This window comes from Citrus sinensis, chromosome 4 (genome assembly GCF_022201045.2).
Source record: "Citrus sinensis cultivar Valencia sweet orange chromosome 4, DVS_A1.0, whole genome shotgun sequence".
NCBI classification, from domain to species: Eukaryota; Viridiplantae; Streptophyta; class Magnoliopsida; order Sapindales; family Rutaceae; genus Citrus; species Citrus sinensis.
This window is the reverse complement of record NC_068559.1, coordinates 5125140-5143763: the sequence shown is the minus strand read 5'-3', so window position 1 is coordinate 5143763 and position 18624 is coordinate 5125140. Positions and strand designations below refer to the sequence as shown.

Below are 18624 nucleotides of genomic sequence, written 5' to 3'. Positions count from 1 at the left end.
ATCATAGAACTGAGTTAACAGCTGGCGATGTTCATCGTGGGATCCTGAAAAAAGCAAGATATCATCGATGTAAATTAATGCATGATGCAGGATAGGCTCAAAGATTTTGACCATGGATTTTTGGAAAATGGACGGGGCTGTTTTGAGACCGAAAGGCAGAACTGTCCATTGGAAATGGGCATTGGGGATACAAAAGGCAGTTTTGGAACGGTCAGAGGGTTCAATGCCTAATTGCCAGAAACCTGATTTTAAATCGAATTTGGAAAAGATCTGGGCATTTTTGAGAAAAGTAAACATGCTTTGTCTGCGGGGTAATGGAAACTTGTCATCTTGTAAAAACATGTTTAGGGGCTGATAATCAATGACTAGGCGTTTCTTTCCTCGGACAATTTCAGAATGTTTTTCAACATAAAAAGCTTGGCAAGCCCATTGAGAATTTGTGGGCTCAATTAAACCTTGGGCTAACAATTGTGAACATTCTTGTTGAGCTAGGAGTAAGTCAGAAGGACTCATTCCTGGGTGAGTGGCCTTGGTTGGGTTAATGTCTTCATTGAGCTTAAAAGGGAGCTTAATGAAGAAAGACTTATTTTTCCACAATGGGTTTGGATGGGTAAACTCAGAATGGGTTTCGGGACAGAAACTCAAAAGTTTAGTGGAAATATCCTGGTAGGACTGGGGTGTTTCAGACAGATTGTAGAGTTTCAGAATGTTTGTGTATGGTTTGAACATGGACTTGACTCGGATTCCAGTGGAAATGATTTGGAGGTGTTTGAGCTGGTGGAGGACATCAAAACCTAACAAGACATCCTTATCAGGAAGGGTGGAACCGATAACTTTGGTCCAAATGACACAATTGGGAAAAAGTTGAATACCAATGGGTTTTTTGGTAATCAAAGAAGTGGAGAAGACTTTGCCATTGACAGCTTTGAAATGTTCTTCAGACTTGGTCCAATATTCGGATGGAAGAATATGGGGATTTAACATGGTGCGTTGGGCACCAGTGTCAATGAGACCAATTGCTGGAACGGGCCTTTGGAATTTTGAGGGTAAGATCTGGATCTTGATGGATGGAATAGGAACAGTAGTGTCTAGGGACAGTAACTGTTGATGGAAAATCACTTGGGACTGATCGCTGTCGGAATCAGAGGAATTTTGTAGTGCGAACACTGTTTCATCATTAGGTTCATCTTGTTCAGAGAAATAGGATTCCAGCTCATCCGTGGCTGGAGAATAATCGGTAGTGGCTTGAAGATGCTCAACTAACCGAATAGATTTTTCTCGTTTGTTGGGACAATCTTTGGCAAAATGACCTTTTCTTTTGCAGATAAAACATCGGCTTGATTTTCTTCGCTGAAAGTCTCTGGAGGAAGAGGACTTTTTGCGGAAGAATCGGTATGGTTTTCTGGATCTGCGAGGTCTGGATGAAGATTCTGGATTTTTGAATTTCCTAAAATGCCTTTTTTTCTTAGGACTGCAATCACAATCTTTTTTCTTGTGGCATTTGATCTGCAGATAAGGTTTTTTGCAAGCACTTCGGAATGGTTCTTTGTCTTTTAACAGTTCTTTGAAAAACTGTTTTTGCTCGCAAAGTTTGTCAAGGCAAGTTTTGGCAAGCTGAAAGATTTTGCCAAGGGAGATGTTTTCAACAGCAAGGTTGGAGGCGGTGAGTTGTCGTTGCATGTCTGGTTGGAGTTCATCTGGAAGGGATGACAGAAAAACATGCTTCAGTGTGGGCTCGTTGAATCCATTAAGCTTATAGAACAGCAAGGACATCCGCTTATAATGGAAGTCAAGATCCTTAGCATTGAGCGAACAACATTTCATGTTGAGATAGTCTCGTCGTGCAGCTTCAAAGACTGCAGAGGGGTCTCCAAGGAATTGATCATGGATAACCGCAAGAGCACTTGAGACTTCTGGTAATTGGACAAACTGTAGCTGTCGGTATTGACCGAGAGAATCAAACCAATCTCTTAGAGCACCCGTAAAACGAGTAGCATATTCTCTAAGGACTGATTCAGTCGTAGCTCCGGGTCTGAGCATTTGGAGGTCAATCCAGGCAGACATTTCATTGAGTCGGTCACGCCATTTATGGGATGGAAGATCATCAAATGTGAACCATGGACCATTGGATGGTTTTTGACTGGGGGAACTAGGCTGGGTTTGAGCTGGAGGAGGTTGGTTTGTTGCCGAAGATTCAGGTATGTCTTCGTCAACTTCGGAGGGAATATCAACGTAGGGTTCGGTATGAGAGGGTTGTCCGGGAGAAGGCTGATCAGGTTGGGTCATCAAGATTCGGGTGATATCAGCATAGGACTTTTCAGAGTCACTTGAGGATGGTGAGGAGGCTGTGTCAGATTCAGTATGACTATCAGAAACAGCTAGATTGGAATCAGAAGTTTGGTCATCGGAAGTAGAGGATTGGTTTACTGTATGGGCACTAAATTGATGCATGGGCTGTTTATCTTTGGGTTGAGGGTGTAGTGGCGGTGGAGCTGGCGGAGATATCTGTGTAGGAGGAGCTAAAGGTTGACCAGGGATGGATAGAGAAGAAGGGTGTAGTGAGACAGGTCGAGGTTGTGAGCGGGGTTGTGGTCTAGGTTTTGGCTTAGGTTTGGGCAGTGGATTATCACGAAAAAGAGTATGGGTCATGCCAAAGAGTTTAGGTGGATCATATGGTTTGATGGGGGAAAGCATAGAGGCAAAAGGATGATAAGTTGGACCAACGGAAGGAATAGGAGGTGAAGAGGTAAAAAGGGAAGGCCTTTCAATCTGAGCAAGCTCAGTTTTTAGGCGACGGATTTCTCGTTCTTTTTGATCAAATTCTGGACCATAGTAGCGCTGGGCAAGCATAGCGCGTAGTTCAGAATCAAGTTGGGTAATCCTGGACTGGACATTTTGGTGGATTTGGTGCATTTGGGTGGTGATGGAATCAACCTTTGTCTCAATTTGTTCAGTTCGTAAACTAATTTTGTCAACTTTGGAATGGATGTTGGACAAAGTATCATTCTGTGCCCTGGCATTTTGGGTTTGCCAGTTGAGAACAGACTCAAAGGGTTTAGGGGGTTCGAGATGGCCAGTGGAGGTAATTGGTGAAGGGATAAAAGGCTTAGACACAACATTTCGTTGGGAGTCGGTGTGGGGGTCTAAGGATGGAAAAGAGGAGGAGTAGTCTGAAGAGGTAGAGGAAAACATCATACAAGCCAAAGGTGGGGTTTGAAGTGGGATTGGAGATGGAGTCTCAGTTTTGCAATGTTTGGCAATCCATCTGAGTTCTTTTTTGTAAAAGGGTAATGGAGCCGGTGGAGGTGGAGGATCTGATGGTGGTTTGGGATCATAGTGGTGACAGGAGGCCGGAGGTTTTTTCTTTTTGGGTTTTCTTTTGGTAGTATAATCATCATCGTCTTCCCAATCATCCCAGCAGGGACAAGTTGGGTCACACATGCCTGAGCCTGGGACATCCCATAGGAAATGTCCATTTTGCTTTGCAGGATAAACATGATAGCCGTCGGAATTAAATCCGGAAATGGGCAGGTCTTCCTGGGCTGTGGGAACAGCCGTAAGCATTGAGGAATAAGTAAAGGAAAGCCGAGGAGGTTCTTGTGGAGCACTGGGAGGTGGTTTGAAAGTCAGTCTGACAGTTCCATCCTGTCGTCTTTCAAACATGCTTTCAGATGTCTGAATTGGAGCTGTATTATTATGGAACTGCTCATAGTTGGAGATCCATTCAAGAGGCATAAGCTTGAGAAGCTCATGACGGGGGAGTTGTCTTGGGATTTGGATGATGGTAGGGATCTGGTCAGATTCAGCTAACACCATGAGGGTGTCAGAGTGGTGTTCTGGAGTGGGTAGATCTAAGGCATGATTCTGAAGCCTATAGACTAGTTGGTGGTGTAAGGTGGCTATTTTGGCAGAGGAAATTTGTTCAGCACCTTGAATTTGGATTTGAACTTTGAGGGTTGTGGGCAAGTTGGGATCTTGAAGGGAAAGGTTAAAGTTTGGATAAAAGGTGAGTAAGACACTTCCTGCATGGAGGGTTGTGAGGACAGTGCCTATAACAGCATCTTGGTACTGTTTAAACCGGGTATCAAGCATAGCAAGGCGAGCTGTAACCGGTAATCCTTTTCGACCATGAAGGGTAAGGATTAATCTGATGCCGCCAAGATGAAGATGGGTATAACCTTCACGTTTCCAGTGGGAGAGGAGCTCGGAGGGTATTTCCAGAGTGACATATTGCTCAGCAGAGGTTGCTTGGAGAGCACACTGATCCAGGCGAGAAGATTGGATATATTCTTTAGGATGGGGGCGTCTGGTTGAGATGAGGGTGCGGATACTGCAGGCAATAGAACTAGGACGTTTGTAAAGCTGATAGGGACTGAGGAGAGGATAAGAGGACACACTAATTTGGGCAGATTCAGGGATATAGGAATATTCGACAAGGTTTTCGATTTTATTGGTTGTATGAGAAGTACAGGATTTAGGTAAAGAGAGTGTAGAAGAAAGAGTAACCGGAGTTGAAGATGAAGAGGAAGCCATGAAGGAGAAAATCTCTCTGCGTGGTGAAGATTAGAAAACAAAACAGAATAAAGAACAAATCATACCAGTTAGGGTGAAGTACGTGGCGTTGTTATACCAGAACTACAACAGTTAAGACTGTTCTTAGTACTAGTAGTCCGCAAGCTCGGGTTTCCAGCCGATATACTTTCGCAAAACTTTAAAACATTTTTCTCGGGTTATACAACCCAAAACAGACTTTCCTTTAGTCTAAAACAGGGTACCAAACCAGATAAGAAATGATCAAAAGTTTTCTGATGCACAGGATCCTTAGAAAAGGCAAGTGCAGAGCATACTTCCTTAGGTTTTCAAAATGAATAGATTTAATTCTTTATTCTTTTTTCCGTTTCGAAAACTTCATTTGCAGAAAGAGAAGAGGGGTTTAGGGAGTCATGGAGAAAAACACACGAGTTTATTTCTTTTCAACTTCTATCCTTTACAAGAGAAGAGAGAACTCCTTATATAGGAGAAAACTCAGGAAGATAGGATAAGATTCCTATCTTTTACAAAAGTAAAAGTAAATATACATCATGACACACCTTTAATTATTACAAAAGGACAAAAGATGCTTTAATAATTAAAGCATAACTTTTGACAAAAGCAAAAGCAAAAGCAAAAGCTTAAAGTAAAAGCAAGCTGCAATGATTACATAAGACAAAACATAAAGTAAAGCATAAGAAGACAAACTACTTTTATGGAGAGAAGAGATTCATGTAGTCATCTTCAGAGGAGCTTTCTGTCGCATCGGGGTCCGTGTCACCAGAGTGCTTTTGGAAAAAAGATTTGGAGAGCTTGAGCTTGGGATGTTTGCAGGAGGGACCACGGCATGGGGGATGAGGGCAATTGTATTCCCTCGGAGTACCCTTTGGAGTATATTTTGGGGAAGTTTGGGTGGCTTTGTCGGCTTGAGAGGGTCGAACTGGGGTATTGGAAGGTCGGTGTGATGGTCCTGGAGCAGAAGGGTCAGGTTCATCCAGTGTAGGTTGGGGGAATTGGTGAAGGTGTTGGCTGAGAGGAAGGAAGTCTTCCCAAGGGTCCTGGGAGTCTTGGTAGAGGAAGTCAGTGTAGTCTGGACGTTCTTCCTTAATGACAATTCCTGTGGACTTAGGTTTAGAGGTGGCTGAAGGAGTCGGGATCATAAGGATTTCATGTTGGGGTCCTAAGGAGGTGTGTGAGATATTTTTCAGTGGGGGAGGTTTGTGGTTTAGTTGACAAAGGTAATTATGCAGAACATCTTGAAGATCATTGTCAATGATAGCTATATGTGGTGCAGTGAACCATTCATATGCTTGATCTTGAGTCCAGAAGAGGTTGGTGGCTGGATGTTGGAAGTAGGGCCTGTGAATGATGAAAACTGTTGTCCATAATTTTGCTTCAGAGGTAGGCATACGATCAAGGTTGTGAATTTCTGAGAGCTGTTGAAGCTTCTTTCTCCACCATGGTATTGGGGAGAACCATTCAAGGAGCGTCCAGGTAAGGGAGGTAGCATTGTCGGGATGAAGGAGATGTTCCAGTGTGGGAGTAACTGGGAGGATCAACTTGGTTGCATAAAGGACTGTTAGGCACCAGATGTACCATAACACGTCTTCAGTGGTGTTTCTGGATGGATCAAGGGTTAAACCTGTAGAAAACATATTCTCTGGGTGGAAAGAGGAGAAAGGGAAAGGGTCTGTGACAAGATAGGCTTTCATGAAGAACCGAAAAAGAGCTTTTCTTGCAAATTCTTGGATATCAAAAACAGAAGAGAAGGTTTTGTTGAAGGGAAAAGTTTTTTTTTGGTGAGAGCTTCTGAGGGAAGGGATGTAGCCATGGAGATTATCGGAAAGTGATATGTGGTGGAGAACAGGGTGAGAGGTTTTTCTGGTTTTGAAAGTCTGGATAGCATATCAGGGATGAGGTTCTGGGACCCCTTTATATGCTTAACCGAAAAATCATATTTGGAAAACCAATCCTTTAATCTGAGTAACATTTTCTCAGGAACAGTTTTACCTTTGAAATTGAGAATATTGGGAAAGGCTGAGCTGTCCATTCGGATGAGAAAGTGGTGTCCAATCAAATGATACTCAAATTTTTTTATGCCATTTTTTACGGCGAGGATTTCTTTGAACACACTATGGTAGTGCTTCTGAGTGTCAGAAAAGTGGCCGCTAGCATGAGCAATAAAGTGATCCTTATTATTAAGTTCTTCGAGGAGGATGGCACCCCATGATTCATTACTTGCGTCAGTTTGTAGGATGCGTCTGCCATCTGTGATCAACTTTAAAGGAGGCGGATTTTGCGCGATCTGTTTGAGAGTAGTGACAGCAGTGGTGTGGTCAGCATTCCACTCGGGGGGCTTCTTTTTTAATAAAGCCGAAAGATGATGAGTGTGGTGGTCCACATGTGGAATAAAATCACGGATGTAATTGATGATGCCGAGAAACTGTTGGACTTGTCTTTTGGAAAGTTGCTGATCTGGAAAGTGAAGCAACTCTTGGGCAATGTGTTTTCCAGGCTGGTAATGACCATCTGTGATGACCATACCAAGGAATTCAATTTTGTCAGTAGCAATGGTGCTTTTCTTGGCTGATAGCATAATTCCATAATGTTGAACAATATCATAGAACTGAGTTAACAGCTGGCGATGTTCATCGTGGGATCCTGAAAAAAGCAAGATATCATCAATGTAAATTAATGCATGATGCAGGATAGGCTCAAAGATTTTGACCATGGATTTTTGGAAAAAAAAGATAATCATTGAGAACTTTACAAAGATATAGTCAAAACTTTCAAGAAATTTAAGAATAGATGCAGAAGAGATGGAAGGAGAAATGCTCTGATCTATCAAAAATATGGGTCAATTCTGAATCTGACCAGGTACATTTTTTGTTTATTTGGCTAGGTCGGGGCCTAAAAAGTTTAATAGTGGGGCTAAAGAACCCATATTTTATGTTTTATTATTTTTAATTTTTTAAATTTTATTTTAGTGAATTTGCTTTGAAAATATAGACTCAAATATTTAAAATTTTAAGTTTATGCAACAGATGGGTCAAATAAATATAACTACTTAAAATAATATATTTTAATTTTTTTTAAGAAATTCAGGTTTCGAACCAAAATCAAACTTATCAAGTGAAACCCAGATCTAGTTTGACCTTATTCTCATACCGTGTATTATTTGTGTCATATCCAGACAAATATTTTTAACATATACACAAACAAAAACAAAAACATTTTTTCTTCACACAGTTTGTGTGAGGAAATTGCGGACAATCTCACTAGTTGGATATTTTTCTAATCAGCCTACCTACAACTTAAACAAACACCAATAGGAAAAATGACATTTACACTCCCAAAGTTTGGAGAGATAGTCATAAAACTCTCAAGTTTTCAATAAAGGACACTAAAACTCCCTTTTGACCATAATACTTTTTGACTCTAAAAACCCAAAAAAAAATTTGGCCTCAATTTTTTATAATAAATAAAAATATGGCATTAAAATAATTGTAATAATATATATTTTAAAATAATTTTAATATTTAAAATTTAAAATTTATTTTACAATCTATTAAACTTGTTTTATTATATTAGAGTAATGTTTATAATAAATAGAAATATAATATTAAAATTAAAATTATTTTAAATATTATGTAAAAAATAATTTAATATTATTAATAAGAGGTATTTTGGTAATTGTAAAATCTGTTTAACCCAAAGATTTATTTAAAATGTTTATAATAAATACAAATATATTATTAAAACAATATTAATAATTTAAAAAATTTAATATTATTTTATGTGTTAAAATAATTTAATATTATTAGTTTACTGGATAGATTATATTATTTATATTAAATTTGTATTAATTAAAAAAATTAAAGTCAATTGTTTAATTACTATATTTAAAGGGCATCATGATAAAATAAAAAAATCATGGTGTCACTTTTTTAAAACGGATCTTTGAAGTTATTTTTTCAAATTTTGAGGGTGTAGGTGTTCTTTTCCCACGCCAAAAAGTAAATAAGACATAGGAAATCAAACAAAAGATGTAATAATAGAATCTATAGATCAACATAATAAAACTCTTAAAATAAAACTTTAACTGGAGGGGAAGGTCGATGCTATCTTGAACATGATTCTGTTGATGTGAGTTGAAATATTTGATTTGGAGGGAACTGCAGAGGGTATTGACCCAGAAAACACTCATTATGATAGAATGGTTTAAAATATTTTTAACGAACAAGTATTGATATATGCACAAGATTAACTGTGAAAATCGAGACAAATTTAAATAAAATAAAATCATTTACTTTTATTAATTTCATTTATCATACGTACATGTGTTGTTATATTCTATTGGTTCGTGCCGCCAATTTTATCCTTATTTTTGTACATCAATTAATTTTCTTAACAAAATAGCTCCACCACTTGCAAGGCAAAGCAACTTCAACAAAGTTATGAAGATTCAACAAAAAGATACTGTTGGTTAACTATATTCATCACTAGATCATCCGTTCGTTACTTTTAGTTATCGAATGCCGAATCATCTGCTATTGGAGGACACTCTATTTGGTAGCATGAATTATGTAGAGATGAATTCCGATGTGTTTCTCTGAAAATTTCAAATTATTTATTTCTTCCAAAATTACAGACTTTTCTACCACGTATGTCGCGAAACAAGGTAAGAAGTTTGAGACTTCCTCGTGTACATAGGTTCAAGCAAAAAATAAAACCATTAAAAAACAAGAACACATATCATTTCTATACTTAATCACAAGAATTAATGCAAATCTCGATACTTCAGTGAATTTATACAAAATAAAATGAAATTGCACATTGGTTTGCTACACAAGTACAACTTCTTTGTGCTGATCCTTTTCCACTTTTAATTGCTGGCAGTTCTCCAATTAATCTCAGCATCCTCGCATAATTTCTCTGTACATAGAATAGAACGCCCGTTTTGAAACATTGAAGTATATAACACTAGAACACTCATATTTTCTTCAGAGTTTCTTGAAATATATCTATATGTTAGTGCCTTTTCATCCCCCAATGGGGCACCGAAAGAATTCTTGACACTGAAACTTGGATTATTGAGAATTGACAGCCATATCAATCCTTTGAAGGAGCTCTAGTATACTACCAGCTTTTCTCTTGGCTCTGTCGGTACCACTCTCGGAGAGTTCCTTCAATGCCTCTTCTGCATCAAGTTCCCTTGCTATTTTTAACTGCTCCGCATCACCTGTGCATATTGCCCACAATACTGCTGCAGCATTCTCCCGGTTTCGTGGAGAACCAGTTCTTATAACCTCCATCAAAACTGGAATTGGCTCAGCCTGACCGATTGCTGTCTTCCCTTCTTGATGACTAGCGAGAATAGCCAAAATTGCCAGTGCTTCATCCACCATTCCACCCCCAGCATCCTTAAGAAATCTCATCAGTGGTGGCACAATACCAGCCCTAACAGCCCTCGCCTTGTTTCCCTGATAGATAGAAAGATTGAAAATTGCAGTGGCAGCATCCTTCTTTCCTCTGGGTGTCCCATCACAAAGCAATCTAATGAGAGCAGGGATTGCTCCAGCTGCTCCTATGGCCACCTTGTTCTCATCAATTACAGACAAACTGAAAAGGGTTGCAGCTGCATTTTCTCTCGCCTCCATACTGCCATTTTTCAACACATCTACTATATCAGGTATAGCTCCTGCGTTTACAATCGTTCCCTTGTTACTATCATTTATGGAAAGGTTGAGTAGTGCTGTAACAGCATGCTCCTGTGTTCGAGGATCCGTTGATGATAATAGCTCTACAAGTAGTGGAATGGCTCCTGCTTCAGCAATACACACTCTATTATCTGCATTCCTTTTGGCCAGCAACCTGAGCTCTCCAGCAGCGGCTCTTTGTTCTTCCACATTCCCATTTGCTAATTTCCCTAACAAGGCATCAATAGCAGCACGATCACAATCAGAAACACAGGTTCCTGGCTTTTTGCTTCTACAGGCCCCTTGATTTTTAGGAAGCTCAACACCATTGTTCTCACACCACAAAGCAATCAGACTCTTCAAAACGTAGTTAGGTGTTAGGGCAGTATGCAGCAGTGTCTGCTGTGTTTTCGGACAGGTCTTGTGCCCCGCATCCAACCACTTCTGGATGCAGGATCTTTCATATGTCTGCAAAGAGATGTAGAGGATTTAATGAATAATGGTTACCAATACTGATACAAAACAGTGAAATGTTAAATGTAGTGTCAGGTTAACCTGTCCAGTGGAGACGATTACAGGATCTTTCATCAATTCTAGTGAAATTGGGCATCGAAAATCATCTGGGATAACAGGGGATCTGTGTTTCATCAAGCCCTTCTCACCCTCAGTGATGTCAACTTCAGGGTTTTCAATCAGCACAAAGTCTTTTAGCTTCCTTAGCAGGGATGATATCTCCTCAAAACAGTCCCCAGGATCTCCACCACTTGAAATGACCAATTCATGAAAAGCAAGGGACTCATTTTTCAAATCGTTGATGGTTCTAAGATGCAGTTTTTCTGAAAGTCTTCGTAATATTGCAGGGTCTGGGTCTCTTTCTTTCTGTGCTAGAGATAAATCATGATCCAGTTGCAAATCAGGTGAGTCTGGTCTTCCTTTTGCTCTTCTGAATTGAACATGCACGAGTTCAATCTGAAAAGTGAAGGAAACAAGAAAAGAAAAATGCCAATTGTCAACATTTTGGGATATTTAAACAACTTTATACAAATGGTTACATTGAGTTCAAACCTATTTTTGATCACAATCTGTCTCTCTTTGTGAAAATATGCTGACAGTTCAAAAGAAACTAGAATAGCAAAGGAAACTCGTATATTTTCAGTTAGCAAAGAAAACTCGTATATTTTCAGTAATTTTCCACCGCAACAAAATTTATTTGAAGTACCTGTTCTCGAACTTCCTCAGACAAATCAAGTTTATCATATGGAATGTCACTCAGTGCTGCTTCAATTTGTTCTGTCAGTTGATGAAACTGTGCTGCAATCTTATCCCTTTGCAAACACTATAAAATTGGAATCAACGCTCAGCTACAGTAACTTATAGAGTGCTTTGCGAACAGAATGAAAGAATTTGAAGCACAAAGGAATTCAGAAAATGAAAGTGGGGTACATTAAAGGGATAAAAATATAAGTTTTTGAAGTTCTGATGACAAGAGTACTAGTGAAAGTTAACATGGACAAATTTACACAAATGAACAAGTAGAACAATGATAACTTTCTCACATGATATTTTAAGATAAAAGAAGGTGAAAAGCATAAGCTAAAGTTTTGAAAATTTGCAGCACTGCTTTCATATTTGAATGAGATAGAACTGAAGCAACATGCATACTCCAGAAAGGCAGTGAAGAAGAATCAGTCATATCAGAACCACATTTATCCCCGGGACAAAACAGAATCAAAATTATAGTCAATTTTAAGTTCAATATGGTTCCAAACTAGTTGCAGTTCGGTACTCCATTCAGCTTCACCATTTTATACTTCATACATAACAACAGGAAACTAGATGATTATAAAATGGCTAAAGATCGTTAAATACGGTTTTAAATTTTAATTTATGCTCTTTCATTCCAACTATCCAACAACAAAACACACAACAACTGCACACAATCTCAACCAGGAAATGTAGCAATTAAGCAACCTTGATAATTTTCCAATCTCCAAAACTACAATTAAGCCCTATATCCACAACCTTCACCTAAATATCACAATAAAACTACTTAATAAGTTTTAATCTCAGCACATTATTTTCATCCCAAAACTACAAAATATATAATTTTTTTAAGAATCTAAACAGAAAACTGAACCAAGAGCCGGTACCTGAAACAGCTTACTTCCGTCATTGGTTGATTTGAGAAGATCAACAGACGAATCCAAAGCATCTCTCAACAATTCAAAGCCTTTAATCTCTTCTTGACTAAGCCCTTCATTGCCATCTCTCAATTCCTCAAACAAAGGACTCAATAACTTGACTCTACGTACCAGATTCCCATGCATTTTCTTGAAAAAGTTTTTGCACTCGGGTAACCCAGACACCTCCTTCACTGAGTCAACAAGTCGACTCAATACCTCAGCGCCAGGATTTGTAACTGCCATTTTCTTCACCAAAATTCAACCACCAACCCCGATTGGATAAATCAATAAACAATCAAGATTCAATCTGGTAACTAGAGTTAGAAGTTAAACTAAAGTATAATTCAATTGGGTTTTCACGTGAGTTAACTGAGTTCAATTGCGAAACAGACCCAAAAACAAAAAATTAGAACTTAATTCCAATACTGAAAGTTTTCAATGGAAATAAGAGATACCCAGATGTGGAAATTGAGTGAATTCAAATGGGTTCTTGTGAAATAAGAAGAAAAGAAGTGATTCTACGAGAACAAGCAACGATGGTTTGAAAATTATAATTCAAGGGTTTAACAGAAGAAAAATTTTAAGAATTAGGATATTGGTGTAGTGTGGATGTGGATTAATTAATCGGAATTACCGGGTCTACTGGTTTGCAGTTGAAGAGTAGGAGAGAAATGAGATCACCTATGACCTGATACCTCTCCTTTTTTTTTAATTAACATATTAATGACCTCATACTTATTGTTACATTAATGACTTTTTCTTTTTATCCGTATGTTTATTTATTTCTTTTTTCATTCAAAAGAAAGTAAGAAACCAGTTTTACATAATTTCATTTTCGGAAAAATAAAGAATAAAAAATTCAAAATAAAATTTCGGTCTTCATCAATATTGTATTTATTTGGTGTGTAAATTAGCTGTCGTTTATGGACTGATGTCACCCTTTTGGGGTTTGGCGCGTAATCAACAGCTATTGATTGATTGTCTTCCCGCGCACAATTGTTAATTGACGGTCATGATTGAATCTCGAAAAGCCGATCAAAAGGACGTGGGCTTTATTCGGCTTGACCGGAAGAGCCAACAAACAAAACCGGCTAGCACGAACAATGTTGACGTGTCAAAGCGTGTTTGGTGAATGACGGCCGAAGCGGCCACGTGTCGAGAGATTATGAGCCGGGCTAATACACAAACACCGTGTCACGATCAGATTCACTGGGATGAGGATGGACTAAGCCCAATGGCAATATGCGGACGCCACGCGATCCTTTCAACACACATTTTATTTAACCACGCATTTCTGTTGACAAAATAAAAGTCGTTGAGATTTTGAGACCAAATAATCATGGGTCCAGTTTCAAAAAAATAAAATAAAATAATCATGGGTCCCATTTGATCATCACCCGCCAAGCGACTTTTTGAATAATAAAAAACAATTTTTTTAATCAAGTTTATTAAAAAAAAAAAGTTAATCAAAATATAAAAATTCAATTAAACCCAATGATTATGGACAAAGGGGTAGTTCAAAATCCATTTAAATTTATTCAAATTGGTCAATTCAAGTTTGATCAGATTCAAAGATCCATAAAATGCCAATTGAGATCATTCACATACTAAAAGGTAAAATAATCTATAATTCAACTCTTTGGTTGCATCATTGCGGCGTCTAAATGTTTATATCACCCTTAAGATTTAAGGTTGCAACAGAAAGTTTCCAAGTGAGATTCATAAATCATAATGCAGTTGCAAAATGAAACAGGGAACCACATCATATATCACAATATACACAAATCTTTGATATGACAAACTGACAGGATTCGGCGTTACATCAGCAGACACAGCAGTTCAGATTCCAGAATCCACAATCATGAAGAAGGTGATGGGCGGGGAAGTCGCTTAGCAATTTCCTGTCAGAAAAAAGAATCATCCCGTCAGTTCCTGCACTACAATATTTCACCAACTACAAGTTTTCATAGTGCCGCAAAATTACACACGTTGCACTTCTCCAGTCAGTTATCCGAATGAAAGTATCATGAGGAAACTCCTCCAACCATAGACAAGAACTCAATCTGAAGTTTCCTCTTATATGGTTTCATTCTTCTTAACTTACATTGACCACCAATTTAAAGATTTCAACAGTAGAAGTCAGTTCTGTTCAGGTCTCTAAGAGCAATCAAGTTCAAAGATTAGCCTAATGTAGTTTCCTTCTGGACTCCTTTCCATGAGATTGTGATCAAAAGAAGATCCAATCATGCAGATGAACTCATCAGTTACAACTCAATCTAAAGCCCAAGGGCATCTGTTGTCATACCATGCCTTATTAACAGATCCTTCTGTGATTCATTCAAAAAGTAATTTAAACAACTAATTAACATAAAAACCTTGGAAATAATCTCAAATATCAAACAGAACACTTCCTAGTTACCCCAGTCACCTGCATATATAGCAGTCAGAGATGTTAGCCTGTACCCCAACCATCCCCATAGAGAGAGGAAAGAAGGGAACAAGAAAATTAAAAGACGTCACCTGTCCTTGGGCTCAAAGCCCGTCTTTATTATAATTTGAAATGCAAATGGTAGTTAACAAGAGCTATCTACAGAGTTTACAGTTATATACAGTTACAACTACAGCTAATATAACCTAGCTACAATATGAAGAAGTACATGTAATGAGTACCTCAAACAGCTGATTTATATTATCTGCAGTCTTGGCCGATGTTTCGATAAAGAACATCCCATTCTTCTCCGCATACTCAATGCCATCCTTCAAAACATAACATAAAATGTCGAATCAGTGACAGTGAGAAAACACTTTGCAGAAATACAGGGATTTGATGCAGAAAATAAATGCAAATTCTGCCAATAAAAGAAATCTAATACAACCACAGAGGATATGCACTCACTTGAGCTGGTACTTCTCGCTTCTCATGAAGATCAGCCTTGTTACCAACTAAAGCCATGACTATGTCAGGACTTCCATGTTTTTGTAGCTCCTGTTAGACACTAAAATTAATCACTTGTGCAGAGAAATAAGTTTGATTGGAGCTAAAAACAGTTTACCTAAACTGAACGGAGCAGATACTTGTACATAATACAACAGTACCCCCAACTTTTGGGTCAGTATTAGGACACAATAATCAACACATGAACTTACAATTTGGTCAGCTCACTCCAGATCTCAAGTATGATTTTTTGGAAACCCTTGAAAAGAAGTTTGCCAGCAATTACTCAAAACTAAGTGACCATATAAAATAATTATTACTTCATCATGCGAAATATGGACTATATTTTGACTTCAAACCCATAACAGTTATCAATCCCCGATACAAATGACAAGCTCTCCAAATAATCACACACTCTCAGCAGAGGCTATTAAATAGTTTAAAAACATCAGTTAAAAACATAATGCAGAAAACAAAAAGAATCTCCAACAGAAATTTATATAAACAAAAAAGAAAGAGAAATGAAAAAATGTTGCAATCCAAAAAATATACCTTAACCCAGTATTGCGCTTTGTTGAATGAATCTGGACTAGTTATATCATACACAACAACTGCGACTGCAGCACCTCTGTAATATAGTGGTGCCAGAGCAGCATATCTGAGAAGAAACAGTGGATGATTAAAATTCTCCAGTGAAAAGTGTATTGGCAAATGAGATTGGGTGAGAGTGGGAGGCGAGGAGTCCCAATAAAAAAATAATAATAAATATAACAAAATAAAATAGAGAATAATATGAGTTCCCTATGAAAACAATACAATGATAACTGCAAACTACCTTTCTTGACCAGCTGTATCCCATATTTCAAACTTAACTGTTGTAGAATCTTGCAAAGCTATCGTCTGTGACAAGAAGGAGGCTCCAACAGTTACCTGAAAATATAAAAACCAACAAATGAGTGAATTCCTAATGAAATAACTTCAAGTACCTTTAAGAGAGTAGATAGATATTCCCATTGACAATATATAAGATATTCTTGCCCATGTTATTACAAGGTCAGGGTAGTTTAAGCATGAAGTTCTCCAAGAACTTGAACACAAAGCATAAAATGAAATACGGACTGATAAAGAGTTACAATAGTATTAGGGATACAAACTTTATTGGTTTGATGAAAACACAAAAATTAATGACATTAACGACAATAAACAATGTGAGCTAGGTGGCAATCATATAATAGCATCATGTCAGTTTATATACAATAGTTTCTAAAGAGAGGTTATATCCCTAGTCCTAAAAGTGCAAAATGCTTGTATTTTCAGTAAAAAATAATAACTATACTCAAGTGTAAAAAGATAGCATAAATATATACAATGAAACTCGCCAATTAGCTCAATTGGTCATAGTGCTAAGCCATGGCACAAAAGTTGTAGATCTAAATACTACATAGACCACACTATTTGCATGAGTGTGCATATGCATACATTGAGGCACAACAAAAAAGAATGGTAGACAGACCTCTCGATGAGGGGATACATTTTATTTTGATGCTAATCCAAGAGATAAAATTGATTTGACATTTTTATAAATCTGAACGAGAAAAAAGGCCTGCATTTTTCTGCTTTGCATTTTAGCGAAGAGCATGTTTCAAGCACCTGACAATTGCTTTGCACTTGCTATCAGGCAAAGAAGGCACAATTTTAACAACACTTCTAGCAAAGTACAGAGCGATGACATATTCTTACCTTGGATGTCGGGTCAAACTGGCCACGAACAAAGCGGAGAACAATACAACTTTTCCCAACACCTGAATCACCTAACAGAACCAGCTGGACGCAGCAAAATAACAAATGTTAGCTAAAATGCAGTAAAAATGGTTGCAAAATAAGAAATATAATTACTGAACTTACTAAATCTGGCATGCTTCATCCAAAAAGACAAAAAGAAAATGTAATTATATGATGCGTACAAATATAAAATCATTCTATACCCACATTAACTTTCAACGCCAAAATAAAAACATACTAATGTCATTCAAGCATATGGATTAATTACAAAGAACATCTCCCCTCCAAAAATAATACCTTAACACGTAGGTTTTTTGCATCAGATGATCCTGCATTTTCCAAGTTGTTAAGTCCACCGGACTGGCCAGAACTCCTAGCTGCAACACCCAAAATCCAAAATTCAATTAAATTCAACAATATTTCCCAAATGGGTTACCAATTCCGAAGATTAATGCTAAATAAAATTAAAATCCTAAAATTGAACCCAACCCCCTCCTCCAGATTAGAAACCAATTTTACAAATTCTACATCAAGTTCAATCCTTTCTGGCTCAAATCAACCAGATTCAACAAAAACTACCAAATGCCCTACCAAATCACAGCTTTAAAAAAACAACCTAATCCAAATTAAAGAACCCTAAAACTCGATCACTATCCCCCGATCACATGCCAACTCCGCAAATAACAAAATCTCAATCAAACTCAATATTTTTTAGCTGAAAACTAACCAATTAAACAATATAATTTCTATCACTTTAAAAAAAAAATTAGGTTTCGACTAATAAATAAACAGTACCTGGAACAGAACCTGAGCAACCCATGCGACCTGTACGAATAAATATATAAACGAGTATGTATATGAGTATGTGTATGCACGTATATGTGTAATTAGGGTTTTAGTAATGGAGTGATTTTGCGATGAGCAGATTGATTGCTGATTTGCTGCAGTGCTTTGGATGTTGTTCGTTAATGGCCGAAACTCAAACAAGGCAATTTCTTGACTTCTACTTTTGCACCAAACCTTTTTTTTTTTCTCCACTCAATGGTGGGGCAGTGAGGGCCTTATTTTGTATTTTGCATATATTAAAAAAATGTGTTATTTTAATGATTATTTATTAAAGAAATTAAAAAATAAATTAATCAATTCTACTTTACTGAAAAGACAAAATTTCGGATAAAATTTGATACATTGGCTATCCTTTTCATAAAAATTTAGATTATCCTAATGATTTAAAAATTAAGAGTAATCATCAATTGGATAAATTAAACAAAAAAAAAGCTAATATAATTGAGTACAATATAACTTTAAATAACCAAAGCACATGTGAATTAATAATAATATTAATTTATCATTTAATGTCAATTAGTTGGATTAACTAGTAAAATTTTACTCAAGCCATCAAAAATTAAATATCATTCTCACCAATGTGGCAGAATTCAAATCTTATATCTCTTGCACTACTCCAAAAAAATAATAATTGTCCATTTTAGTAGGG

At 37.4% G+C, this 18624-nt stretch overlaps 2 protein-coding genes across 2 annotated transcripts; both read right to left on the bottom strand.

The window, feature by feature from the left end:
* Positions 1-9265: 9265 nt before the first annotated feature.
* On the bottom strand, positions 9266-13104 carry LOC102621804 (U-box domain-containing protein 14). The gene is made up of 4 exons (XM_006485543.4): positions 12380-13104; positions 11449-11565; positions 10785-11198; positions 9266-10697 (listed from the first exon to the last, which is right to left on the bottom strand). Exons 1-4 carry the CDS (start codon positions 12653-12655, stop codon positions 9621-9623), a joined length of 1884 nt encoding a protein of 627 aa, XP_006485606.1. The 5' UTR covers positions 12656-13104; the 3' UTR covers positions 9266-9620.
* Positions 13105-14017: 913 nt separating this feature from the next.
* On the bottom strand, positions 14018-18183 carry LOC102622088 (ras-related protein RABF1). The gene is made up of 8 exons (XM_006485544.4): positions 17925-18183; positions 17427-17506; positions 17088-17171; positions 16183-16277; positions 15900-16005; positions 15309-15398; positions 15083-15169; positions 14018-14313 (listed from the first exon to the last, which is right to left on the bottom strand). Exons 1-8 carry the CDS (start codon positions 17947-17949, stop codon positions 14272-14274), a joined length of 609 nt encoding a protein of 202 aa, XP_006485607.1. The 5' UTR covers positions 17950-18183; the 3' UTR covers positions 14018-14271.
* Between the last annotated feature and the right edge of the window lie 441 nt (positions 18184-18624).